Below are 26,846 nucleotides of genomic sequence, written 5' to 3' on the forward strand. Positions count from 1 at the left end.
GATATTGAATATTTTCTAATGCTACATTTTAAAAGGAAATCCTTTCATTTCAGCATAACTGTATGCTTTATGTTTTATGTGTGTATTTTCATCCCGAAATAAACTGCTTTCATTCCTATAAGCCTGCAGTTTTCCCCAGCCACCAGGGGGCAGTACAGAGCAGTTCATAAACTTTGTGTAGCCCCTGTCACGTGACGGGGTTAGTTCCGGGTTCAGTTAGCAGCTAATAGTTAGCATCGTTTGCTCGGAGGTTACCTGCGGAGCGGTACCGAAACCGGTCTGAGCTGAGACTCTGCTTCTCTGGGACATTCCCTCCTCTAACCACACAGCCTCCACTGCTGCGCTCTCTTACCCGGTTCTGACCCGGTTCTCGCTCCCCTGTTCCGGTAATTACGGTGGAAACATGTCTGCGGTTCAGCGGATGAAGGTGGCCAACGAGCGGCACAGCAAGACGATCACACAGCGGGGACACGTCCAGAAAACATCGGTGGGTTCTGTCATAAAGTATTAAATGTGTTTATATCAGAATTAACTGGAAATGGAGCGGAAACATGTCCATATATGGCTTTTAGCTAACGTGTGTTTACAGGAGGAAGTGAGCCAGACTCCTCCAACAAACTCTTGATTTTAAGGTAATTTTATCTTCAGTGAGAGCCACAAACTCTAATAACATGATTTAAAGTGATGATCTGAGAGGATCAGAACCTGCCTTCAGTTCGGTTTACAGTTTGGGTTCGGCTGTTTATTTATGGGGCTTACATAACCTCTTCAGGCTGTAAACGGTCCGTGTGGATTGGATCAGCCTGGATCTGCCTTAACTAAACTGAGAATCATCGGTTCTGGTACCGAGGCTTAGTTCATTTACTTCATACTTAAGTGACGTTTTGATTTCAGAGTTTACGTCAGCTGTCAGCGGTAACCACGTCCATTAGCAACCATAGCCGAACCTGTTCCGGTGTTGAGGCAATGCGTCCTACTGCTGAGGATGTCACAATGCAGCGTCTGGTTCTGGAGAGGTGACAGGATAGAAACAGGGAGCATGCGTGGAGAGAAGGGTAGGTGATGCTCTCTGAGGATCTGGGTCTTCATGAAGATAGACAGGGGCGCCCAGGTTCTGGTACCACTTGGACATCAGTAGCCGCTGGTACCATCAAGAAGCAAAGCATGGCTGATATGCCTCCACTTTTCAAAATGCATAAAAATAGACCAAAAAAAAGCGATGCAGATTACGTTCGCTGCTGTATTTGTGATACGAAGTCCACGTTAATCCTGAGGAAACATCTGCAGCGTTTCCCTGACCATCATCCAAGGTCAGGTTGGGTCCCACCAACCAGACGGCCCGACCCCCAAAGAGGATCACGGCATGTTTAACAGTTAATGTCATTGGTGTTACTAGATCACGTCGTGAAGGATTTCTGTCCCTGCCGCGTCACTTCTCTACTTTCTATGGCCAAAACACACTCCTGATACTCCGGGTCACCTGAGTTACCTGAGCTCAGGTGACCACCAGCTCCTGACAGCGGACAGAAAAACATGCCGCTAAAACCTGGCTGTCGGAGGTGAAATTATCGCCCTGGATCTATAAGACTGAGCTTGGTAATTAAATACGTACATGATAGATAGAGGAAAGAAAGAAACAAAAACAGATAAAAGATGTGATAAAGAAGATAGATTTAGACATGATATATAAATCCAGGAGGTCAAAGATAAAGGTTTTTTCTCTAAATGTTTTGTCTAGTTTTGTCAGTTAAATCAGGCAGCAGTCAGAGGAAACCATGGTTCCAGCCACTCCTCTATTCTTCTGAGTGTGTGTTTATACACTGACCCGGTTAAGAACAAGATCATTTTCATCAGCCTCAGATCTACGGCTACAACTCCTGCATTCAGCACCGTCAGCTCGCCTCCATCCGTTAGCGACTCGTCTGCAGCAGCATGGCTGGGGTTAATTAAAGGTTTTAATGTTGAAGAAATGTTTGAAACAACTGAGATGTTACGATGCAAACAGCTGGAAGTTCTTTGACACATTAATTAAAGTTTATACAGAGAAATATGTTAAATTGAACATTTTTCTGATTTTATTATCAAAACAAGTTAACATTTATTACCACATAAACACACAAAAGTACCGAAAATCCATACCGTTCAGTACCGGTATCAGTTCCCAGGTACTGAGTATTGGTACCGTATCGGTTCAGATGTGAAAGGTACCCGTCCCTTATTGTGATCCATATCATGATAAATATTAGCATGTTTTCCTAACTGCATGAAGCCGTAGCTGGAACAGAACCTTGAGAACAGTTACCACTGGCTTTACTGCAGCATGGTGAGATGGTACCAATCAGAACCTTTAGAGCGGAGGAGAGGAATGAAATGACCGGGATAAATATACCTGGAATGGTTCTTCAGACCAGGAGCTCAGATTGGTTGGAGACCTGATTAATACAGGTTCTTACTTCCAGGTCCAAAAGATGTATACAGTTGGTACTGACCCAGTTTTCAATATCCTGGCTTCAGGAACCCATAGTGCTGCCATGTTCACACCTGAGTTGAGTTCTGCTTGCTATGCTGCCCCCTATCTGTGGGCAGTTCTACAGCCTCAAATATACAAACCATTGAAGAGAGGGACAACGTTATGAGATGAGGCCTACAGAAATACAGTGAACCTGGTCTACACCAGGTCTACACCAGGTCTAAACCAGGTCCAAACCAGGTCTACACCAGGTCTAAACCAGGTCTACACCAGGTCTAAACCAGGTCTACACCAGGTCTAAACCAGGTCTACACCAGGTCTAAACCAGGTCTACACCAGGTCTACACTAGGTCTAAACCAGGTCTACACCAGGTCTAAACCAGGTCTACACCAGGTCTACACCAGGTCTACACCAGGTCTAAACCAGGTCTACACCAGGTCTAAACCAGGTCTACACCAGGTCTAAACCAGGTCTACACCAGGTCTACACTAGGTCTAAACCAGGTCTACACCAGGTCTACACCAGGTCTACACCAGGTCTACACTAGGTCTAAACCAGGTCTAAACCAGGTCTAAACCAGGGCTACACCAGGTCTAAACCAGGTCTACACCAGGTCTAAACCAGGTCTACACCAGGTCTACACTAGGTCTAAACCATGTCTAAACCAGGTCTACACCAGGTCTAAACCAGGTCTACACTAGGTCTAAACCAGGTCTAAACCAGGTCTAAACCAGGGCTACACCAGGTCTAAACCAGGTCTACACCAGGTTTAAACCAGGTCTAAACCAGGACCATATTGGTACCAAGTGGGAATGGGGCCTCAGATCTCACACTGAGTTACGATAATGCAGTAAAACTTCATCCACCCAGACAGCCAGATGTTCAGGCTCTGCAGATGTTTTTTCCACTGCAGCTCTCAGGTTCACCTGTCTGTCTGTTTCAGAGGCCGGTAATCGAGGAGAAGTCTCCGGTGGGCCCCTGGCTGCTAGCGCTGTTCGTCTTTGTGGTTTGTGGATCAGGTGAGTTTTCCTTACAGGATGTTCTACAAGAGGGTTCTGTCAAGTCTCAGATCAGAACCAGCTGCTGAACTCTCACACACTCCAAACACACAGTCCCCTCTAAAGCAGAGCTGGATGACTGATGCGGATGAGGGAATAGTTTGGTTCAGATGTGTTGGAGCAGGGATGCTTCTAAAAGCTGCATGATCGTAGTTCTGGAGAACTAGACCGGGGCAGGATGCTTTAGATCAACATTAATGTTAAAACATAACGTTGTACTTCAGACAGTTCTGACCAGAGACTGAACCCAGACAAAGATCGAAGAGGGGAACCAAGTCCAAACTAATTTGAGACCAGTACTAAGACCACTGAATATTTCTGAAGCAGAACCTTTGACTGTTGACCTGTTTCCTGAGCTGTTCTGTTGGTCCATTACCGTGGTTACGGTCTGTTGTCTCCAGTCAGTTGGGGTTAAAGACACCGTGCAGAAACTGTTAAAGATAAATGAAAAAAGCTGCAGATAAACAGGAAGTAGGAAACCTCAATTTCACTTATTGTCACATCAAGACAGGAAGCTGCTCTTCCTCATCACCACAACGTCTGTATCAGAACCCGAACCTTCTTCAGGTTAATTACAGACCGTTTATATAATCCTGGTATCAGAATCAACCAACCCTTAGCAGATCCCATCAGAAGTGAAGGTATCACAGCAGCTTTTATGGTTTCACAGATAATAAGGGGGAACATGGAAAAAAGGGAGGATTTTTCCCTTCGCCTGAAGTGTTTCTGTTTTATTCACTATATCAACCTGTTGGCAATATCAGGAATAAGGCTACACAGCTTTGGAAACCCTTGATCTACCTTTGGACATCACCTGCATGGAGATTCATGCATCTGAGGTAAACTAGAGCAAAATTACAGAGGCGAAAACAAACGGAGGCGTTCTGCCTTTTGGCTCATTTCAGCACCATCTAGAAAAGTGGACAATTCTTGTGTTTTTACTTAAAACTTAATTTATTTAAAGTCTAAAATAGGTTGATTTAGTTTTATTTTTCTCCTAGTTTTAATAAAACAACAAGAAACTTCTCTGTTTGACTCCAACTGGAGGATATTTACACCCAGTTCAGTTAATATAATGAGGCTCATAATACAATGAACAGGAACATTTCTACATCGCTGAACTAAACATTAGTTTATTCTCCTTCAGTTTCACTGACTGTAAAAAGTGAATTTAGGTTCAGACCATCAGTTAGTAGCTGAATCAGGAAGTTCTCAGGTGGCTTCATTTACATCTATTTATGTGTTGTTTATGTGTTGTTTACATGTTGTTTATGTGTTGTTTACGTGTTGTTGACGTGTTGTTTACGTGTTGTTTGTGTTGTTTACGTGTTGTTTACATGTTGTTTATGTGTTGTTTACGTGTTGTTTATGTGTTGTTTACGTGTTGTTTATGTGTTGTTTACATGTTGTTTATGTGTTGTTTATGTGTTGTTTATGTGTTGTTTATGTGTTGTTTACGTGTTGTTTATGTGTTGTTTACATGTTGTTTACGTGTTGTTTACATGTTGTTTATGTGTTGTTTACGTGTTGTTTATGTGTTGTTTACGTATTGTTTACGTGTTGTTTACGTGTTGTTTATGTGTTGTTTACATGTTTATGTGTTGTTTACGTGTTGTTTATGTGTTGTTTACGTGTTGTTTATGTGTTGTTTACATGTTGTTTACGTGTTGTTTACATGTTGTTTATGTGTTGTTTACGTGTTGTTTATGTGTTGTTTACGTATTGTTTACGTGTTGTTTATGTGTTGTTTATGTGTTGTTTATGTGTTGTTTACGTATTGTTTACGTGTTGTTTACGTGTTGTTTACATGTTGTTTATGTGTTGTTTACGTGTTGTTTACATGTTGTTTATGTGTTGTTTACGTGTTGTTTATGTGTTGTTTATGTGTTGTTTACGTGTTGTTTACGTGTTGTTTACATGTTGTTTATGTGTTGTTTACGTGTTGTTTATGTGTTGTTTACGTGTTGTTTATATGTTGTTTACGTGTTGTTTATATGTTGTTTACGTGTTGTTTATGTGTTGTTTACGTGTTGTTTATGTGTTGTTTACGTGTTGTTTATATGTTGTTTATGTGTTGTTTATATGTTGTTTACGTGTTGTTTACGTGTTGTTTATGTGTTGTTTACGTGTTGTTTATGTGTTGTTTATGTGTTGTTTACGTGTTGTTTACGTGTTGTTTATGTGTTGTTTACGTGTTGTTTACATGTTGTTTATATGTTGTTTACGTGTTGTTTATGTGTTGTTTACATGTTGTTTATGTGTTGTTTATGTGTTGTTTACGTGTTGTTTACGTGTTGTTTACATGTTGTTTATGTGTTGTTTACGTGTTGTTTACGTGTTGTTGACGTGTTGTTTACGTGTTGTTTGTGTTGTTTACGTGTTGTTTACATGTTGTTTATGTGTTGTTTACGTGTTGTTTATGTGTTGTTTACGTGTTGTTTATGTGTTGTTTACATGTTGTTTATGTGTTGTTTATGTGTTGTTTATGTGTTGTTTATGTGTTGTTTACGTGTTGTTTATGTGTTGTTTACATGTTGTTTACGTGTTGTTTACATGTTGTTTATGTGTTGTTTACGTGTTGTTTATGTGTTGTTTACGTATTGTTTACGTGTTGTTTACGTGTTGTTTATGTGTTGTTTACATGTTTATGTGTTGTTTACGTGTTGTTTATGTGTTGTTTACGTGTTGTTTATGTGTTGTTTACATGTTGTTTACGTGTTGTTTACATGTTGTTTATGTGTTGTTTACGTGTTGTTTATGTGTTGTTTACGTATTGTTTACGTGTTGTTTATGTGTTGTTTATGTGTTGTTTATGTGTTGTTTACGTATTGTTTACGTGTTGTTTACGTGTTGTTTACATGTTGTTTATGTGTTGTTTACGTGTTGTTTACATGTTGTTTATGTGTTGTTTACGTGTTGTTTATGTGTTGTTTATGTGTTGTTTACGTGTTGTTTACGTGTTGTTTACATGTTGTTTATGTGTTGTTTACGTGTTGTTTACGTGTTGTTTATGTGTTGTTTACGTGTTGTTTATATGTTGTTTACGTGTTGTTTATATGTTGTTTACGTGTTGTTTATGTGTTGTTTACGTGTTGTTTATGTGTTGTTTACGTGTTGTTTATATGTTGTTTATGTGTTGTTTATATGTTGTTTACGTGTTGTTTACGTGTTGTTTATGTGTTGTTTACGTGTTGTTTATGTGTTGTTTATGTGTTGTTTACGTGTTGTTTACGTGTTGTTTATGTGTTGTTTACGTGTTGTTTACATGTTGTTTATATGTTGTTTACGTGTTGTTTATGTGTTGTTTACATGTTGTTTATGTGTTGTTTATGTGTTGTTTACGTGTTGTTTACGTGTTGTTTACATGTTGTTTATGTGTTGTTTACGTGTTGTTTACGTGTTGTTTATGTGTTGTTTACGTGTTGTTTATATGTTGTTTACGTGTTGTTTATATGTTGTTTACGTGTTGTTTATGTGTTGTTTACGTGTTGTTTATGTGTTGTTTACGTGTTGTTTATATGTTGTTTATGTGTTGTTTACGTGTTGTTTACGTGTTGTTTATGTGTTGTTTACGTGTTGTTTATATGTTGTTTACGTGTTGTTTATATGTTGTTTACGTGTTGTTTACGTGTTGTTTACGTGTTGTTTATGTGTTGTTTACGTGTTGTTTACGTGTTGTTTACGTGTCAGCCCTATGGACGTCCGGCCAGAGCCTGTATACTGAACTCATTCTTCAACAGGTCAGAAGCAGGTTCAGCCTCCTCCTCTCTCCAGGCCCCCCATCCTCCTTTTACCCACAGCTTCCCTTCACACTGCAGATACCACCTCACTCATGGATGCTGTGACTTCTTTAACCAAGTCAGGAGATGCTGCTGCTGCTTCTGCTTGTCCTCCCATCTGTCTGTCTCTAGGGGTCAGGTGGGAGGAGGCTGGAGAGACTTAACCAGAACAGGGCCTCTTGTCCAGATGGTGTCAACCCCAGAGTCCTGAAGGTTCATTGCCTTGAAGTTGAAGATGCCATCATATATCTTCAACTCACCCACTGTCTTGAGGATCATTTTCTTTAGCAAGATGCTGCATATCTTCTCTAAGTCTGTTGTGGAGAGTGTGATCTCTTCTCCATCATCTCCTGGGGAAGCAGCATCAGAACCTGGGACTTAAAAAAAGCTCAACAAGCTGATAAAGAAGACTGGTTCTGATTCTTCTAGAACCTGGAGATCATTGTGCAAAGAAGGATGCTTCATGAAATGAAGAACATTATGGAGAACCCTGAGCATCCTCTTCATCCGACTGTTGTACAACAACAGAGTGTCTTCAGTCAGAGGCTTCTTCAGATCTTATGGGATGTCATCTACCAGATCTGGACCCGGTTTATGCAGCACGAGTCCAGAAGACAACCAGACACATTGCTAGAGACCACACCCACCTGGACAACGCACTGTTTGTCCCACTTCCATCAGGAAATGATTCGGGAACATCAGAGCAAGAACAAACTGTTTCTAGAAGCAGTTTGAAGGTAGTTGTCCCCCTGCAGGCAGACACTAAACATGCTGACAGTCAAACAAACCAGCAGCCCATCTATAGACTGCTTCAGCACACGCTGCTCTTCATGTAGATACCATGTTTTTAGATGGTCTCCTCTAAGGTTGCTGCTCTTCATTTTTCTGCAAGTGTTTTTCATTTATGAACTACATGTGTATCTTTTCAGCCGGTGTCTCTGCAGAATGTTTACGCCTGGTTATGGTGACACGATGACACTAAAGACTCTGCTGTAAGACAGACGGCTGCAGGAGATGCTTCCTCTCCACAGCTGCTCATGAAGGAGTCATTTGTTCTCAGGACAAATGAAGGAATGTTAAACTGAATGTGAGCTGCTGCTAACATCCACCTCTCTGTGTTTCAGCCATCTTCCAGATCATCCAGAGCATCCGACAGGGCATGTGATGACCTCTGACCCCAGAGCCGAGCCTGCCTTCATCACCCCACCCAGCGTGCACACACACACACACACACACAGGTCTTTCTGACTTTGTGGGGACTCATTAAATTCTTGGTTGTCCCCATGAACTTTAACCTGAGCTCTGAAACAGGTCCGGACCTGTAAACATATCTGCAGGTCTGTCCTGCTGAAGAGTCCTGAACCTCCAGACTGAAGAGCTGTCCTCAGTGTAAGGACATGTCCTCGTAGTGGAGACATGTCCTTACACTGCAGATGTGTGCAGAATGTCCTCATGTTGTTGTTGAAGATCTCTGGTTCCCACAGAGACAGAAAGACCAGAACACATTTGTTCCTGTGGAGTTAAACTCTTTCTCCTCCTCTTGTAACTACACAACCTTGTTTTTTATTATTATTATTTTCTGCACTGTTATTGAAGCTGATCAGTTAGTGGAGTTACTGGTGTCAGATGAAGTCTTAAACTGTTTTCCTTCCAGTCGTCCTGCTGCTGATGTAAAGGGAAGTTCTGCTGTTGGTCGGTTCTGATCATAGATCCTGGAAAGCTTTGTTTGGTCCCTCAGAGTCGCTGTTTGTGAGAATTATTTAAAGATATTTATGAGGAGTCTGCTGTAACAAGCCATAATGGTCTCATCATCCTGATCTTGTTTACCAGTCTCCACTAAGCTGTGAAAGGTAACACATCCTGTGGATTTCACAATAAAAGCACACCGTGCTCAGTGTGTTTCCAGCCTGCTGCTGTTATAATGTGAACCTGATTCAAACCTTACAGAAGCTGTTAAATTGTGTTTAAATGAAACATCTGCAGCTCAGATGGGATTTCTGTCTACTGATATAAAACAGCAGCATCCTCCTTCAGAAAATGTCTCCATCTCTGTTCTTCAGGACATCAGACTGATGACTTTTACTGTAAAATACTGAAACTAATGAGAACAGCTGAAGAACCATCCTTGCTGCCCCCTGCTGGACTGTTTTCTCCACTTTTATACTAAATAAAACTTGTGATATTTTTCTCTACCTGCTTCTGACCCGGTTCTTCTTTAATGCACCTGTTTGAAGGAAAGATGCTGATGTCATCATGACGTCGTGATAAATTGAGGTCAGTAATGATTCTGGTCGGGATGAAGGATGAACGTATGTTTGGTCAGATGTTCTTTCTAAAAGCAGAACTTCTGGGCCAGCTTCTTCTGACTGCATCAGAACCTTCAGAGATGATCACCTCAGGACATGACCAGAACACAGTCCAACCCAACTTTAAATGGATAGAAGTCCAGTTGGACAGTTCTGTTGGGTTAGCTTGTAGCTTCAGTTACATTTCATCTGCCTTGTTGGCTCATATAAAAAGAAATGTTGAACAGATGAAGTAGAAGTTCAACCAATCAGGGTCTCAGAGTTTCAGTTCCATGTATTTAAATAGTACTATAGTATACAGGTACTTCACCAGGTCTGGACCCAGGTCAGGTTCAACGGTACTCCTAGTTATAAACCAATGAAGCCGAACTCAGTTTGTTCAGATTACTTCAAACTTTTCTTTCTAAGGACAACCAGCAGATTGCTTCGAGTCACTGACTTGGAGTCATTCACTGTAGTCCAGTGAAGACATGCTGCCACCTACTGGTGCATTGACAAACTGCACTTCACAGTTACTAACTAATGAACTTGGACTGAGCTGGTTGGGCTATTTAAGTTAAGCTTAAAATACATATTTCTGTGGTTTTAAGATGAGCTCTAAAGGTTTCTGCACACCAGCTGCAGCGTTTTATGTGATGTTATGAAATTAATAAAATAAACGTCCTGCAGATGAAATATTGTTACTAAAATCAGCCAGAGAAAATGTTTTAACTTCATTTAAAACTTTGATGCCCTAACAAAATCCCAGTTAACAGTGACGGCCAAATAAATACAGTATAAGACATTGAATGTTATTAATTTAGTTTGATGCTGGATCAGTTTTCCTTCGAGGAACCACCTGGTGATCAGGTGTTTAAATCTTCATGTTGGACCGAACCAACTAACTCGTGGTACCATGAGTGTTTCAGCTTATTTAATGAACAAAGTATTCATTTAAAATGTAAGAAAAGTTTATTGGTGAAATTTCTTCAACAGAAACAGGAAGTCTTTCAAAATAAAATACAAAAACATCTATAAAAATAAACATTAAAAACATTGTAGAAAAATGAAATAATCTCATAAAACTAAGAATCTGCTGTTTTCTAAGCAATCGGGTCATGATGTTAGAACCAGAGAAGCTCCTCCACAGCTGGAAGACTGTTGAGAAGACCATGTTCCTGTTGTAGCTCTGCCAGCTGTCTTGTCCAACATCAGCCACCACCAGGTGGGTTTTATGGACCATTGTTCTGATGACATTGTTACACTTTTATGTCGATTATTTGATCTCCATGGATCATGAAGATGTTGGAGTGAGGTGGTCCTCATATTTCACTTGGTCCAGCCTTGTCTGCAGGAGAAACCTGAGACATGATGCTCTTTAGATCCTGAAGATGTTTCAGCATAATAGAGGTGAGCTGGAGGTGTATAAACCCAACGTTCTGCTTTATGCTGATGATGTTTTTATTTGTAAACTCATTGCTAAATGTGGGCCATGAAGTCAGATCATTTTTAATCATCTTCTGAGCCTGGATCCACTCACGGATCCAAAACCTTGCTAGAGATGTTTCTGAAGAAAAATGGAGACGATTCTACAAAAAGCAAAAGAGTTGAACAAAGAGACCTTCTGTTTTGATCACAGATGGAGGATTCTTCTGAGACAAAATGAACCGTGTCAGAGAGCAGTGGTTCCGACTGTGTTCTAGCATGAAATACTAGGATTAATCAGACTGTTGATCAATTTTATTGATGCTCTGACTTCCAGGACCTATCAGGAGCCAGAAGGTATCTGGACCACCTTCTTCCATTAACTGAACGTCCATGTTGGAAGAACAACTGAATTCAGTTTTATTTATATGGCTCCATGTCATCTCAAGTCTCTTTACAGAGTCAGAAAAATCCAGGTTTAATGGAATCATCCAGATTCCCAGTCAGGTTCATCCATTCCAGTTAATCCTAACTATCAACCAGTTAGATTCAGTTTATTATTCAAACGTTTTTCTATCCAAGTGTTTCTACCCAGTCAGCAATCATTCCTGGATGAGCATGTAGAGACAGTGGACAGTCACTGGCACCGAGTCACTGACTTGGATGTTAGAAATAAATCAGAACATTTTCTACCCAACCAGAACTAGTCTGAACATCTGATGATGTGTAGAAATGTGGCCGTTGTTCTGTTTCTCCACTCACTGGTCACATTTTTACCATCTCTCAAGCAGATGTTCTACAACCACAGAAGACCACAGGAGGACCAACTGCTGCCAGCTCAGAGCAGGACCATTTCACACAAAGTCACCAGAACTGGACCAGAACATGATGGAAAATGTTGCCTGGTCTGGATTTCAGATTGTCAGGGTTCAGCTTGTCGGGTCAGAATTTGGTGGAAACATTATGAAAGCATGGATCCATCCAGGATCAACAGTCCAGGCTGCTGGTGCTATCTTGGTTTTCTTGGCACAGCTTGGGCCCCTCGGTACCAAATGAGCATCATCTGAACTCCACAGTCCACCTGAGTATTGCTGCTGACCATCTCCATCCCTTAATGACGACAGCAGACCCATCTTCTGATGGCTACCTCCAGATCATCTCCAACTGGTTTCTGGAACATGACAATGAGTTATCTGGACTCCAGTGGTCTCCACAGTCAGCGGATCTCAGTCCAACAGAACACCTTTGGGGTGTGGTAGAACTGGAAGTTCCAAGATGTGCAGCAGCTGTGTGATGCTGTCATTTCATTGTGGACCAGAACCTCTGAGGAATGGTTCTGATGTTTTTCTGGATCAAATCATTCCCTAAAATGAAGGTGGAGGAGAAGAAGCCCCTGCTGACATCAGGGATGATGTCCAGCTGTGACACAGTTCCTGGTATTAAACAGAATATTTATATTCAGAACCTGTTCTGGATGTTTTAATGCCAGGTTCTGATGTCTAGCTGTTCAGCTGGACCAACATCTTCTCTGGTAAAATCCTCACCGGGACCTGGTCCACATTGAGGATGAAGGGAAACATCTTCTCAGTGAAGGTGTGTGTGTAAAGGTGTGTATGTGTGTGTTTGAGTCGGGATCACAGAAGGTCAGTTTTCCACCGTTCCAGTCCAGGTTCACCCTGATCTTCTGGAGCTTCTTCTGTATTGGGAGAACTGTGGTTGAAGCTGCTGGTGCCAGTGCAGAGTATTCACCTCCATAGAACCCTATTCTCCATAATCCAGACTGCAGATCTCCTTCTTTCTGGACAGATTCTGATAGCAGACCCAGTAGCCAGTAGGTGCTGTCTCTTGGTGTGTTGGTCTGAATCTCTGCAGACCAGACAGATGGGCAGCTGGTGGTCCAGACAGAAGACATCAAGTCTCTCAGAGTGCAGATGGCAGAAGCCCTCTGAAGCTCTCTGCTGTGAGAAGGTTTCACACTGGATCTTTAGAGACATGTTAATAGGTGGCTCCTCCTTTGAAAATCTTCTCCTGCTGATGGGACAGTCTGGTTCTGGTTTCTCTGCCCAACATGTCTTCAGACAGTCTCTGCAGAAGTTCTGATTACAGGTCAAAACAACAGGATCCTTGAGGAGGTCCTGACAGACTGAGCAGCAGAGCTCCTCTGGTCTGGAAGCCATGCTGACTTTGAGTGAAACTGAAACCAAATCGAGCAGAAAGCTTAGAACCCGTCCAGAACTAAAGCCTCTCTCAGGCGGACTCTGGTGGGCGTTGAACCTGAAAGCAGGTCTCTCTGCTGCAGCTGAAAGCTGGTAGTTTGACCCAGAGCTGAAGTCAAAGTGAGGAAGGATCTCCAGTCAGGAAGATGTGGAGCTTCATGCTCCTTCAGATCAAAGCTGCTGTTTGAATATTTCAAGGTGTGGTGGTCCAGAGTTCAGGTGGTAAAATGATACGAAGCAAGAGAACGTTCAGATAAACCGGCCTAACTCTAACCCTTTATATGCAGAGATCCGAGCAGCAGAACCTGCTGTTCTTTGGTGCAGCTGGTCTGGAGCCTTTACTTTGAAAGACCTGCAGGAGATCCAGAGCAGCTTGAGACTCATGATGAAAGAACACAGATGAAGAGCTGCAGTTGGACTAAAAATACCAGCAGTCAGTCTGGAACCAGCCAAGGACTGAAACCTGAACCGGGCCGGTTCTGCCTCTATCTGTCCATAAACGTCCAGGAGAAAGATCATTTTAGCTGCTTGTAGGGTCCATATCTCCTGACCAGAGGTGAAGGAGGTCAGCTTGTTCTTCTTCATGAGAGACCAGAACAACGACCACATTGATGTAGACCAGACCTGGACAAGAAGACACCAAGATGCTTGAGCTTCTTCTCCAGAAGCAGAATATGAACTGGACCTGCTGGACCTGCTGTAAAGTCCACTGAGATGAGCTCTGATGTGAACTGATACCACATAAATGAACGGAACTGGTAGATCCAGATAGTCTAGAACCCTGAGATCATTTTAGAAAGCTCTCTCGGATCTTCAGACCCATTGGACCGGTCTCACCAATCACAGTCCAGCAAACTAATGAAAGCAGCCCGACGTCTTAGCCCCGCCCTTCTCCGTTGCTACGCAGTGACGTCAGAGGCAGAGAACATGGCGGCTGTGCTGAAGGCGGAAGGTAAATGAGCTTTAACTGACTACATAGCTGTAAACACGTCCTGTCTCGGTTCTGTGGGTTCTGTTTCTAACATCATACTGTGAGAACTGACGGGCAGAAGGCTGGTTGCGGTCAGAGCTCTTTAACCCGGAGCTGCAGCCCTGCTGCTCGGGTATTACTGGTGTTGATTCACCGCAGCTGAACTTCTGACAACCAGAACATCTCCGGTTGGTTCGCTGCCGGTTTAACTGCGACTGGACCGCCTGCCGGAGGGAAAAGCTTTCACTGCTACGTTTAGTCCGTAAGCCAAGGCTGCGGACTTTAGCAGCCTTCCGCCGTTAGCTCTTAACTAAACGGGAGCAGCTGAAGTCCCACCGCCGGGAAGAGGCGCCGAGAGGCGGCAGCAGCAGCCAGGAGAGTCCGTGGTCTCACCGCGGCCTCCTGGAGGGAGGGTATACAGTTCAGGCTGATTTAATCATTATTATTTATTCATAAAACGCGTCTCATTTACTGCGTCACACTGAGTATTTATGTGTTGTAATAGAAACATGTTTAATCAGAGGAAATCTGAACCGGTCCTGGTGTGTGTGTGTGTGTTGCTGTCAGATGTATGTGGTGTAATGTTTTTCAACACACGCTCCATGCAAATTGGATCCAAATTTGGCTGTTGCTAGGCAACTGGGCTGCACTGAGGAAGTGTGTGTGTGTGTGTGTGTGTGTGTTGGTTGGAGCAGAGCTTCAGGGTTTTGAACGGATGTCTCTGTGTGTCCTCAGCAGGACCGTGCAGGTGGACGTCCATCCTGTGAGACTGCCGCCATGAGCAACAAGGAGATGGTTTCCACGGAGACAGGTCAGTCACATCCACCAAGCTGCTCTCATCTACATGTTGCCGTGGAAACTGGAAACGTCATAGGAGGTGTTTCAGCAGTCAGGGTTTGAAATGAAATAATAAAACATTTTATTTGGAGCAACTTTCAGAACCCTGAAGGACTCCATTCAAACAAGAAATTAGATAAACTCCAGAAAATTAAAGCAACACCTGGAGGTAAGTGCTCTAGAACAGGTGAGTTTAGACGTGAACACAGGAAGTGTGTCAGAGTTTTAAATGTCTGGAGAGAGAGATCTCCAGAGTTTAGGAGCAGAGCAGCAGAAAGCTCTGCTCCCCAGGGTGCTGAGATGGACAGGAGGAACAATAAAATGGATGGAGGAGGAAGATCTGAGGATGAGGGACAGAGTAGCACCATGAAGGAGATCTGAAGGTGGGGCCTTGAATGCAAACAGAAGGATTTTTATCTAAATTTAACAGGAAGCCAGTGGAGCTGCTGTAAGACTGGGGGGATGTGATGAAGAGACAGGGTTTTGGTCATGGATTTTTGAGGAAGACCAAAGAGAAGAGAGCTGCAGTAATCAATGCAGGAGGTCAGAAGACTCTGGATCAGAATAGATGAGGAGTGCAGGGAAAGAGAGGGATGAAGATGATTCATATTGTATAGATGAAAATAAGCAGAACGGGTTCATGTGAGAGATGAAGAATAGAGCTATGGAGGAGGACACCCTGAACCTTGACAGCTTTGGTTCCTACAAGCAGCACCAGGACCAGGATTTAATTTCAGACAAGCAGGAGGTGAGGGATGAGGGATCTGAATGAGGTTTGGTGATGTTCAGAAGATGGGTGGTCCAAACCCCCTGAACCACAGGACCTCTAATCCACCCTGACGGACCTTGGTAGAACCTGGTAGAACCTGGGGGTTCTAGCTTTAAACGTGTCTCTTCCAAGAGGGAAATGGACCAAATGGACAAAGACCTGGAATTGAACTTAGGACCACAGGATGTCCACATGGTGGACTGTATCCTCTGCCCAGGGTGGACCTGCTCCACCAACTGAGCCAGCCAGCGCCCCATGATTGGGTTCACTGTGGAGCATCTTGGTGTGTTGTTCCTGAGGGCGTCTAGGATGGAGCAGGAGATGGGCTGCTGGTCTGGTCTCATGTGAAGCAAGAGCTGGTCCTCTTTGGTCGCTAGGTGTGGTGTGGATATGGATGAGTGAAGGAAACTGATCCAGGATACATGGATACTCAGCTGGACCCGTCCTTGGAGAGGAGAGGACATCATCTGGAGGTCTTCAGTGGAGAGTTGCTGCTCCTCAGCTGAGGTGTTCTGATTAGGTCTTAATGGAAGGAGATCCCTGGACAGAACCAGAACTATACATCTCTTCTGGTCTGAGCCTCCATGGGATTTCCCTCAAGGACATGAAGAGTTCTGCTAGTCAGAGAGATGTTTGGGCTTCCCTCCAGAACTCGTTCCTGCTGCGACCCGAGTCCAGATAGAACGCCAGGATGTTGGTTCCACGTTGGTATGAGGAGCAGCATGGATCTGATAATGTTGGACCTTTATTATTTATGATTTATTATTAATATTTGTTATGGAGCAGCAAGGAGGTTAGGGAGGAGTTCAGAGTTCAGAGTTCAGGGGCAGGATGACTGAGCAGCGTTTCCTCTCATCTGGACCGGTGTTCTGCTCCGACCAGTAACTTTGTGTGTGTGTGTGTGTGTGTGTGTGTGTGTGTGTGTGTGTGTGTGTGTGTGTGTGTGTGTGTGTGTGTGTGTGTGTGTGTGTGTGTGTGTGTGTGTGTGTGTGTGTGTGTGTGTGTGTGTGTGTGTGTGTGTGTGTGTGTAGAGAATAAAGGACAGAGGAAGGTGTTTGTTCCCAACAAGCTGCTGGAGTGTCTGCCCCGCTCGTCCTCGCTGCCTAACGAGCGTCTGAGGTGGAACACTAACGAGGTGAGTTACAGCACCTAGAGAGACCCAGAACCTGAGAGACCGGGTTCTGACACATGTATGCTTGAAGCCCCTCAGCTGGCTGCAAACAGAACTACACAGAACATTTTACTGGGTCCACAGCACCGGCCCTTTACCAGGACGATGGTGCTCTGTTGGACACACGGGTTAAAAGGTTCTGCAGCTGGACCTCCATCATCATCCCAGCAGGACAGGTTGTTATTAGAACCATCCTGACCTGCTGGTTCTGATCAGCAGATCAAAGTTTTATTGTTTGGATCTTTTGTCTGCTGCAGCTTCATTTTAGCAGATGTATTAATGAGGCAGGTTAGAACAGTTAATTAGAGAACAAATGACTTTCTGACCAATGAGGTCTCCTGGTGAAGAAGCAGGTCTTTGTTGATGACTCTGTCTCTGTGGTTCTGCAGGAGATCGCCTCCTACCTGATATCCTTCGACAGACATGACGAGTGGCTCTCCTGCAGCCTGAGAACCAGGTACAGCCCTGTGGTTGCGCCTGCCAGACGGTGCTGAGGGCTTCACGTTTCTCACTTGTCATGTGTGGGTGTTTCAGGCCGAAGAACGGCAGCATCATCCTCTACAACAGGAAGAAGGTGAAGTACAGGAAGGATGGATACTCCTGGAAGAAGAGAAAGGATGGAAAGACGACAAGAGAGGACCACATGAAGCTGAAGGTCCAGGGCATGGAGGTAGGCAACACTGCCTGCGCCCCCTGCAGGTCGGGTAGTGTTACTCCTCATCATCAGATCTACTGTCTAACATTTCTGACTTGGTGAAGAACAGAAACGTTAGGTTGTTAATGCGCCACCTGCAGGTGACGTCTTTTTAGGTTTCCATCTGCAGACGGGAAGATAATCGGTTAAAGTTCTCCCAGCTCTGCTCCAGTCAGACACGTTACTGGAGGTCCAGCAGAACTTCCTGTATCTGATCTGTGTTTCTCTGCTGTTTCAGTGCCTCTACGGCTGCTACGTCCATTCCTCCATCGTGCCAACATTCCACAGAAGATGCTACTGGCTGCTGCAGGTAAACACCATGAAGCACCACCAGGGGAACCGCCGGGGGGGGTCCAGGTTCTGGCTGGAAACGAGCAGAGTCAGGAAGGCCAGGAGGAAGATGAGACGTCTGTGACCAGGAGATCCTGAAACCTCTAGCTTGTTCACCAGACTAGATCCATATCCATCCACTGTGTCCACATTCTGAGTCCAGTTCACAGGTTGGCTTTCACGGGTCAGATTCTCACCATGTTCTGTTCCTCGGCCCAGAAGATCCGTGACCATCTTCAAGTTCTCAGTTCAGCCTCCAGGTTTAGTTTGAGTTTAGATGCAACATTTATTCCTGAGTTTAGTTTTGTAGTTGGTCCAGTGTTTCCTCCAGAACCTGGGATCAGTGCAGGCAGTGGTACCATAGTTCTGGTCGAGTTCTGTGATGAATCTTTGATGGTATCGTGTTTTCGTTCTATAACATCTTCTGTCCAACCGTTCCTACTTCCTGGTTTCCACGGTTACCTGCCTAAGTTGGTCCAAAGTTCTGATTTGGTGTAAAATGTTCAGAGAAAGGACCCAAACCCATGTCTGTAGTGGACCAGAACCCTGCAGCTTTTTGAAACATCAGAACCAGAAGTGTAACCAAATGTGTTTCTGTAACAGAACCCAGACATCGTCCTGGTCCACTACCTGAACGTGCCGTCACCAGAGGACTCTGGGAAATGCAGTCCACTAATGTGCACGTTGTCTGACCGCCACGATACCCTGAGGTGGAGCCGGGACGACCTGCAGAGCCAGCTGAAGCCCATGTGTACGGAACCGAGCAGCTCCTTAGTGTGACTCGTGTGTTGTGAGTGGGACTAATGTCCACTCTCTGTGTTTCAGTCCACAGCATCAAGTGTTCTGTGGGTTCTGGAGAGTTCAGCATTGAGGAGCTGGTTCAGCACATCTTGGACCGGCAGAGAACCAAGCCTCAGCCCCGCACACATACCTGCCTCTGCAGCACCAGCCAGGGTAGGAGGTGCTGCTGTGACATCACGGTGACACCCTCTGATGTCACTCACCTGTCTGTGTGTCCTCAGTGTCTCCAGGAGTGAACATTCCCCACCGCTGTAACAGCACCAAGCACCGCATCATTTCCCCCAAGCTGCCGCCGTCCTCCGCCTCCCCGCTGTCCTCAGAACCAGGGGAGGCAGGGAGGGAAGGAGAGAACGTGCTGCCTGCCCTGCAAGCCCAGAGCAGCCCCTCGTCTTCCCCCAGCCCTTCATCCGCGTAAGTCTTCCTCACATTAACCCAGCAGAGGTTCAGATGCAGAAGCACCAGGGTTATCCTCCTAACATCTTCAGTTAGAGCTGCTCCACCACAGTCAGCTGCACCTCAATGAAACATCTGCAGGAGTTTCCTTGAGTCATTTCCTCCGCAGGATTAAAAATATCTGCAGTTATTTGAATTATAGAACAAACTTTTGTTTCTGCTGCTTATTTCAGAACCGATACTGTAGGAAGAGAATAGAATCAAAGTAACCTTCTCTCGCAGGAAGGCTGTTTGTTCATTGAGTTTTTCCTGTTTAAATAAAGGTTATTTAAACTAGAAATCCTCATTCCTGTAAAACTAGCTGCCCTGATGAAGCAGTGAGCCTCAGAGCAGCAGGACCAAATGAGTTCATCCTCATAGAGGTGATTAATACCTGATCATAAGCAGAGGAGGCAGGTCTGACTGACCAATCAGAGCCTAAATCCAGGATAAACCCTGCCCACCCCAGTTGGACCTCCCTGCAGACTCGTGTTTAAATCTATCACTCATGAAGAACATGTCATATGAAGAAGAACCTGTCATATGAAGAACATGTCATATGAAGAAGAACATGTCGTATGAAAAAGAACATGTCATATGAAGAACATGTCATATGAAGAGCATGTCGTATGAAGAAGAACATGTCATATGTAGAAGAACATGTCATATGAAGAAGAACCTGTCATATGTAGAAGAACATGTCATATGAAGAAGAACCTGTCATATGAAGAGCATGTCGTATGAAAAAGAACGTGTCATATGAAGAACATGTCATATGAAGAGCATGTCGTATGAAAAAGAACGTGTCATATGTAGAAGAACATGTCATATGAAGAAGAACCTGTCATATGAAGAGCATGTCGTATGAAAAAGAACGTGTCATATGAAGAACATGTCATATGAAGAAGAACATGTCGTATGAAAAAGAACGTGTCATATGAAGAACATGTCATATGAAGAGCATGTCGTATGAAAAAGAACGTGTCATATGAAGAACATGTCGTATGAAGAAGAACATGTCATATGAAGAACCTGTCATATGAAGAGCATGTCGTATGAAGAAGAACATGTCATATGTAGAAGAACATGTCATATGAAGAAGAACCTGTCATATGAAGAGCATGTCGTATGAAAAAGAACGTGTCATATGAAGAACATGTCATATGAAGAGCATGTCGTATGAAAAAGAACGTGTCATATGAAGAACATGTCATATGAAGAGCATGTCGTATGAAGAAGAACATGTCATATGAAGAACCTGTCATATGAAGAGCATGTCGTATGAAGAAGAACATGTCATATGAAGAAGAACATGTCGTATGAAGAAGAACATGTCAAAGAACATGTCATATGATGAAGAACATGTCACATGAAGAAGAACATGTCACATGAAGAAGAACATGTCACATGAAGAAGAACATGTTGTATGAAAAAGAACGTGTCATATGAAGAACATGTCATATGAAGAACATGTCATATGAAGAGCATGTCATATGAAGAAGAACATGTCATATGATGAAGAACATGTCACATGAAGAAGAACATGTCACATGAAGAAGAGCATGTCATATGAAGAAGAGCATGTCAAAGAACATGTCATATGAAGAAGAACATGTCAAAGAACATGTCGTATGAAGAACATGTCATATGAAGAAGAGCATGTCAAAGAACATGTGATATGAAGAAGAACATGTCAAAGAACATGTCGTATGAAGAAGAACATGTCAAAGAACATGTCGTATGAAGAAGAACATGTCAAAGAACATGTCGTATGAAGAAGAACATGTCAAAGAACATGTCATATGAAGAAGAACATGTCAAAGAACATGTCGTATGAAGAACATGTCATGTGAAGAAGAGCATGTCAAAGAACATGTCATATGAAGAAGAACATGTCAAAGAACATGTCGTATGAAGAACATGTCATATGAAGAAGAACATGTCAAAGAACATGTGATATGAAGAAGAACATGTCGTATGAAGAAGAAAATGTCGTATGAAGAAGAACGTGTCATATGAAGAAGAAAGAAGAAAATGTCGTATGAAGAAGAACATGTCAAAGAACATGTCATATGAAGAACATGTCATATGAAGAAGAACATGTCAAAGAACATGTGATATGAAGAAGAACATGTCGTATGAAGAAGAAAATGTCGTATGAAGAAGAACATGTCATATGAAGAAGAAAATGTCGTATGAAGAAGAACGTGTCATATGAAGAAGAAAGAAGAAAATGTCGTATGAAGAAGAACATGTCAAAGAACATGTCATATGAAGAAGAAAATGTCGTATGAAGAAGAACATGTCAAAGAACATGTCATATGAAGAAGAACATAAGCACACAGCTGCATTAAAACAAAGAGCAAAGGTTACAGAGAGAGGCTCTCCACAAACCAACCAACCAACTAACTAACTAACCAACCCATACATCCCTTTCCTCATCATGCTGTTGTCACATCTTCACTAACATCTGACGCTCCTCCACTGATTAACAGAACCCTGACAACCAACATCCTCAGTTTAGGTGTTTTTGGTCGTCTTTCATGATGTTATCTGATCATGTGTTGCTGCAGAAGACTTGGAGCATAACTCGGTTTTTTGTGGCGCCATGTTCTTTCCAGTGATGGCGTTGCGCTGGGATCTCTGCGTTACAATACGTGCAGCGAGCTTCAGATCATCCTCTGGGACGGGGATTGATTTCTGTGTCTCGACGTCAGGTCAAAGCCTCTAGGCTATGCACCTCAGTGTAGATGAACTATTGACCCCATTAGGAGCGTACGCCGTTATCATGAACCAGTGACCTTCACTGGCTGATGATGCAGAGGTCAACACATTCTCTACGTGTCCAAATAAATGATCTGATAGTTTTTACTTTTCTGACACACAGTCATTATTTGATCATTATTAGTAATTATTAATACTTTGTAAACTCTGCCTAATAGGTCTGAATCAGTCTGGCTACCTGGACTCAGCCATGTTTACAGGCTGCTGGGCATTAAAAGTAAACCCACCCCTGGGAGCATTAAAAGTAAACCCACCCCTGGGGGCATTAAAAGTAAACCCACCCCTGGGGGTATTAAAAGTAAACCCACCCCTGGGGGCATTAAAAGTAAACCCACCCCTGGCAGTGTTTCATAAACCCAGACGTGTTGCTAAACATTTCTCAACCTCCGTCTGATGGTGGCAGGAAGCTCAGCTGTCAGAGAAATGTGACGAAGGAGATGTCCTCCTTCATGTAAATAGGGTCAGTACCAGCAGGCCTGGTGTGTTCACGGAGGTTCCTGTTCTACTCGGTTCTAGAGCAGAGGTGACCTTAGATGACCCCTGCTGGGGTTTTAGGAAAAGAAACCAAAGAACCTGACCTGATGACCCGGGTTTGGGTCATATTATTAAACAGCCTGATGTACAGAACCTTACAGAAGTTTTTAGTGTTCCAGTATTGATTTAATTAGGATTTCATGATGCAGACCAACACAGAGAAGATCATTACTGAAGTAGAAGGAGAACAGCATGTGGCTGTAGGTGTTTAAATCCAGCCCTCAGAGCTAGTAGAACCTCTGTTTCAGGTCCAGCTGCAGGTCTTCTGAGGTTTGGTCTCCACCAGATTTAAACATCTACAGACTTTGATTGTTCTTGGTTTAACTGCTCAGGCTCAGTCAGGTTTGATGGAGAACATCATCAGTTTTCTGGTCCTGCTGTTTTATCGTCTGTTTTTTCATGTGTGGTTTCTGACCTGTGAAAGGTGCATCATAAATGAGGTTTACCTGCCGACTCTTTAACACCGCTGGCCATGAGACATGCTGGGAAGAAAGGGAGGAAAACCTGAAATGAATTTCCTCAAATATCTTGTGAAATCGTTTGACTAAAATAATGTACATCTTTAACACATTCATTGATGCACTCGGTGCTTTGTGATCCAGATTTCTTCACCATCAAATCAGACGTTTCTCCCTGGGGAGAACCCGTCTGGCCCATTACTCCTCTGGGTAATTGGGGAATATTCTTTCAAGAACTGGTCCACATCTGGACCCAGAGTCAGAGCCTTCCTAGTGCTCTGTACCTTCCTCCTCACTTCTAGGAGAACCCAACTCCTCCAGGGGTCTTTTACAGTGAACTGCTTCTCACTGTGGACAGCGAGGTCCTTTACGCTCTCTGTTCCAGGGTGGAAGATCCTAATTGACCTTTAACCCCAGTCATCGAGCCCCAGAAACCTTTCCAACATGTTTTAGTTCATAGTTTAAATAGAAGAATGAAAGGAACTCTGAACAAATGGGTTTTAACGTTGACCTAAAAGAACTGTGGGATTCAGCACCTCTACAGATTCCTGGAAGTTCTAGATAAGTGGAGCAGAAGAACCGAATGATGTTTCTCCTTGTTTGGAACCAGAAGACCTGAGTGGTCTGGAAGGTTGATGCAGCAGCGATAGATATTTCATTTATTTAAGCTAAACCATTCAGGGATGGTGTGAAAACTTATTTTGATGAAGTCTAATGTAACCAGAACCAGCAGAACCTGTCTAATCCCCCCCTCTGCTCCACAGTTCAGCTTCTTCACCTCCTCCGGCACACAGGGCCACCATCACCGTGAGTAACCATGGTAACGGTTTCTACAGGGACGGCCACAGTAACCTGGCTGCCGTGGCACTGCCTCAGAACGCTGTGATCGTCATGGCGACAACTGCCACCATCCCAGGAGGAAGAGGAGGGGGCCAGGGAGGAGGAGGAGGAGGTGGTGGGGCTCAACCTGAGGAGGCAGGGCAGAGGAGGAGCTATGGATCATTGCTGCTCTCACCCACCGTCCCTCCCCCTGCTGGAAAGCCTGCCTCCCCCTCTCCTCCTTCCTCCTCTGCCTCACCCACTCCCCCGGCCCCCTTACAGGCCACCCTCTCCCTCACCCTTCTTCCCTCCCCCGTCATCGGGGGTCTCTTCCTGACCCCCTCCTCATCCAATACCTCCCTTCAGTCTTCTCCTCCTGCAGCTACCACACCTCCGTCTCCCTCCCCATCTCCACCCCCACCTCCCCCATCCCTGCCCCCAGCCTTTGACCCTGACTCTTTCCTTAACTCCCCAAAACAGGGACAGACATACGGAGGGTCCCCTCCCACCTGCATCCTCAGTACCTGCTCCCCCCTCTCTCACCCTTCCCTCAGTCTCTCCCTCTCCCCCACAACCTCTACCCCTCCATCCTCTGTTTCTCCCCCTTCCTCCCTCTCCTCCCCCTCCACCTCTGCTTCCCCTCCTTCATCTGGCCACCCCTCCTCACTCACCCTCTCCCTGTCTCCCACCTCCTCTGTGGCCCCACCCATCCTGCCCCTCTGCCTGGAGCTTGGAGCTCTGGGGGAATCAGATGCAGTAAGGGAGGAGTCTAGGTCTGATGAAGAGGAGGTGACGGAGCAGACTGATGATGATGAAGGCAGTGGACCACCCACCAAGCTGGTTCTGCTTCAGGTGAGTCTGGTCATAAACCTGTAGGACTACTTCCTGAGGCCGTATCCTTCCACTTATCTTGTCTCTCTAAAATTCCTCTCATTCAGACAAACCACGCCCCTTCCAGCTTGTCTCCTAGGCAACACACAGACGGCAGCTCCGCCTCCCTCCTGGTTTGCCAGAAACCATCCCAGTCGACTGAAGCTCCGCCCCCAGCTGAGATTTCCCATCAGCACCTGGGGCTGCTACAGCCATCAGTGTTCACTTCCAAAGCTGACGTGCCATCCTTCGCTAGCTCTGATCCAAGAGCTGTTGCTATGGACACCGCTTTCTTAGCAACGGTCCCGTTGCAGGTGAAGGAGGACAGAAGGCAGCGCTACGACTCTGTGGAAACCTGTATGGAAACTCAGTCACCGGAGGAGGCGGAGCCTGGGGAGCACAGAGGGGAGGAGCTTGATATTTCCTTTGATAGCCAGTTCCCCGACCTCATCTCTGACCTCATCACTGAAGAGTCCAGTCCCACTGTGGCTCCGCCCCTTCCTGCACCTACACCAACCACTGCAATGAGTGCGGCCGTGTTCCCCACCGGAGTCCGCTACGTGGTGCCGCCGCAGCCCTCACCCTCCTCCTCTTTCCTCCCCTTTCCTGACCCGGTGCCTGCCGCCTCTTCCACGCGCCTGGCCTCCATCACTGACTTCTCCCCAGAGTGGTCGTACCCAGAGGTGAGATCTCAGATCAACATCTGATGGTGACTGGCTGCTCAGTAGATCCTTTACTATTACTGGTTGGGGTGGTCTCATATAGATGGTCATCCTAGAACATCTAACTGTGGTTGTGCATAAACCAGTCTGACAGATGTTCATGTTTCTGAATCTCTTATCTCCAGCGGCACCGGATTATTTTTAGAGGTGGGGGGCTGTGGGAGTGTTGCGTTTTCTTGGACTTGAATTCAGGTGCACATACTTAATTTTGTCACAGGGTAATGTTGGTGGTAACTTAAGAACCTTGAAACATTAGGACTTTAGCCCAGAACCCTCCTTCCTCCTCTCCCCTCTTTAAAAGGCGAACTTTTCAGCTAATGTAGAATCTGGGGTTACAGTAGAGAACCTACGCTTTGCCCTTTAGGGCTAACGCTAGTGGGTTTAAGGTGAAGCAGTCTGTGCCTCACTGGGTCCATCCGGACCGCAAACATTAACCATCTGCTCCCAGAACAACTTCAGACTCGACCTCCAGCATGACAAGCGCCCGGTGTCCCACAACAACAGAGAGGAGTCATTTGGTCAGCTTGGAGGTTGAGATGATTGACCTGCTGCTGTGAACAGAGATGATGAACTGTAATGGTCCAGAAGAGCAGGACCAGAATAGCAGGAAACACATCAGCAACTGGACCAGGACCAGGCAGTGTATTTCTCTCCTGCATGCTTCAAGCAGCAGAGCAGAGGGGATGTGTTCACTAAACTGGGCCAGCTGTGGTTGTCACTGAGCCTACAGGAGGATCCAGTTAGGAGTGGAAGTCTTCCATGGCTAAAGACGCTCCTTGGTGGTTCTCCTCCAGTTCTGCTGGTCCCGCAGCCTCTGAGTTGGGTCTCTGGTCCTCCTGGACCGCATGCATCAGAGCAGATGGGTGTGCTGATCATACCTGCTACCTCCTGAGTTCAGCCCAGGAACGGATGTTTAACAGAACCATCAACCCAGGATAAACTCCTCTCTGACTATAGTCACAGATCATCTACGTCCTCCGGATCACGCTGGGTTCTCTCTGTGTTGGAGGTTCTGTCTCTTCTATGGTTCTGATAGAGCTGGACACACAGCGGTGCAGCAGCAACCTTACCTGCCCTCTGTGTGCGGTGCTGCTGCTGCCTCTGAGACGCACCGATCCACAGACAATGAGTTCAGTTTAAATCCAGTCCTTCCAGAACCGGGCAACTTTGGGCTGAGCCCAGTAGGCTGCTGGATATTCATGGAACCTGTTAACTGGACCGCTTCTGTCAGTAAATCATCCTGTCTGGTTTTAAGAGGCACAGAGACATCGGGTCCGGCAAGCATGAACGTCTGCTGGGACCTGATGTGGGCCGGACAGGGCCATGAACTGGGCCCCCCTAGTCTGGCACCATCTGCTGGAGTATAAATAATTCCTCCATCTCTCTGGACTTTTAATCTCCATGAAGCACTGACGGGCCGG

At 44.8% G+C, this 26,846-nt stretch overlaps 2 protein-coding genes across 8 annotated transcripts in view; both read left to right on the top strand.

The window, feature by feature from the left end:
- The first annotated feature begins 187 nt into the window (after nucleotides 1-187).
- Nucleotides 188-9,500, top strand: zgc:85858 (uncharacterized protein LOC405879 homolog). Its single transcript, XM_047385062.1, has 3 exons — nucleotides 188-487; nucleotides 3,415-3,490; nucleotides 8,433-9,500. The coding sequence occupies exons 1-3, from the start codon at nucleotides 404-406 to the stop codon at nucleotides 8,471-8,473; spliced, it is 201 nt and encodes a 66-aa protein (XP_047241018.1). The 5' UTR covers nucleotides 188-403; the 3' UTR covers nucleotides 8,474-9,500.
- Nucleotides 9,501-14,121: 4,621 nt separating this feature from the next.
- The window catches only part of camta2 (calmodulin binding transcription activator 2), a 42,077-nt gene continuing 29,352 nt past the window's right edge, over nucleotides 14,122-26,846 (top strand). For 5 of the 7 annotated variants that reach the window (XR_007041348.1, XM_047385564.1, XM_047385568.1 and 2 more), the window contains exons 1-11: nucleotides 14,122-14,186; nucleotides 14,940-15,015; nucleotides 16,842-16,945; nucleotides 17,371-17,438; nucleotides 17,516-17,651; nucleotides 17,914-17,985; nucleotides 18,609-18,756; nucleotides 18,831-18,959; nucleotides 19,028-19,217; nucleotides 23,779-24,685; nucleotides 24,772-25,386. Coding sequence is in view for 6 of the 7 variants with exons in the window: in XM_047385564.1 (XP_047241520.1) it covers nucleotides 14,982-15,015; nucleotides 16,842-16,945; nucleotides 17,371-17,438; nucleotides 17,516-17,651; nucleotides 17,914-17,985; nucleotides 18,609-18,756; nucleotides 18,831-18,959; nucleotides 19,028-19,217; nucleotides 23,779-24,685; nucleotides 24,772-25,386 (2,403 nt within the window). In the remaining variant the exon portion in view is untranslated. Of the gene's footprint in view, nucleotides 14,187-14,939; nucleotides 15,016-16,841; nucleotides 16,946-17,100; nucleotides 17,158-17,370; nucleotides 17,439-17,515; nucleotides 17,652-17,913; nucleotides 17,986-18,608; nucleotides 18,757-18,830; nucleotides 18,960-19,027; nucleotides 19,218-23,778; nucleotides 24,686-24,771; nucleotides 25,387-26,846 lie in introns of those variants that run through there. The other 2 variants (XM_047385565.1, XM_047385569.1) reach the window with 2 other exon arrangements.

This window comes from Girardinichthys multiradiatus, chromosome 14 (assembly GCF_021462225.1).
Source record: "Girardinichthys multiradiatus isolate DD_20200921_A chromosome 14, DD_fGirMul_XY1, whole genome shotgun sequence".
Classification (NCBI taxonomy): Eukaryota; Metazoa; Chordata; class Actinopteri; order Cyprinodontiformes; family Goodeidae; genus Girardinichthys; species Girardinichthys multiradiatus.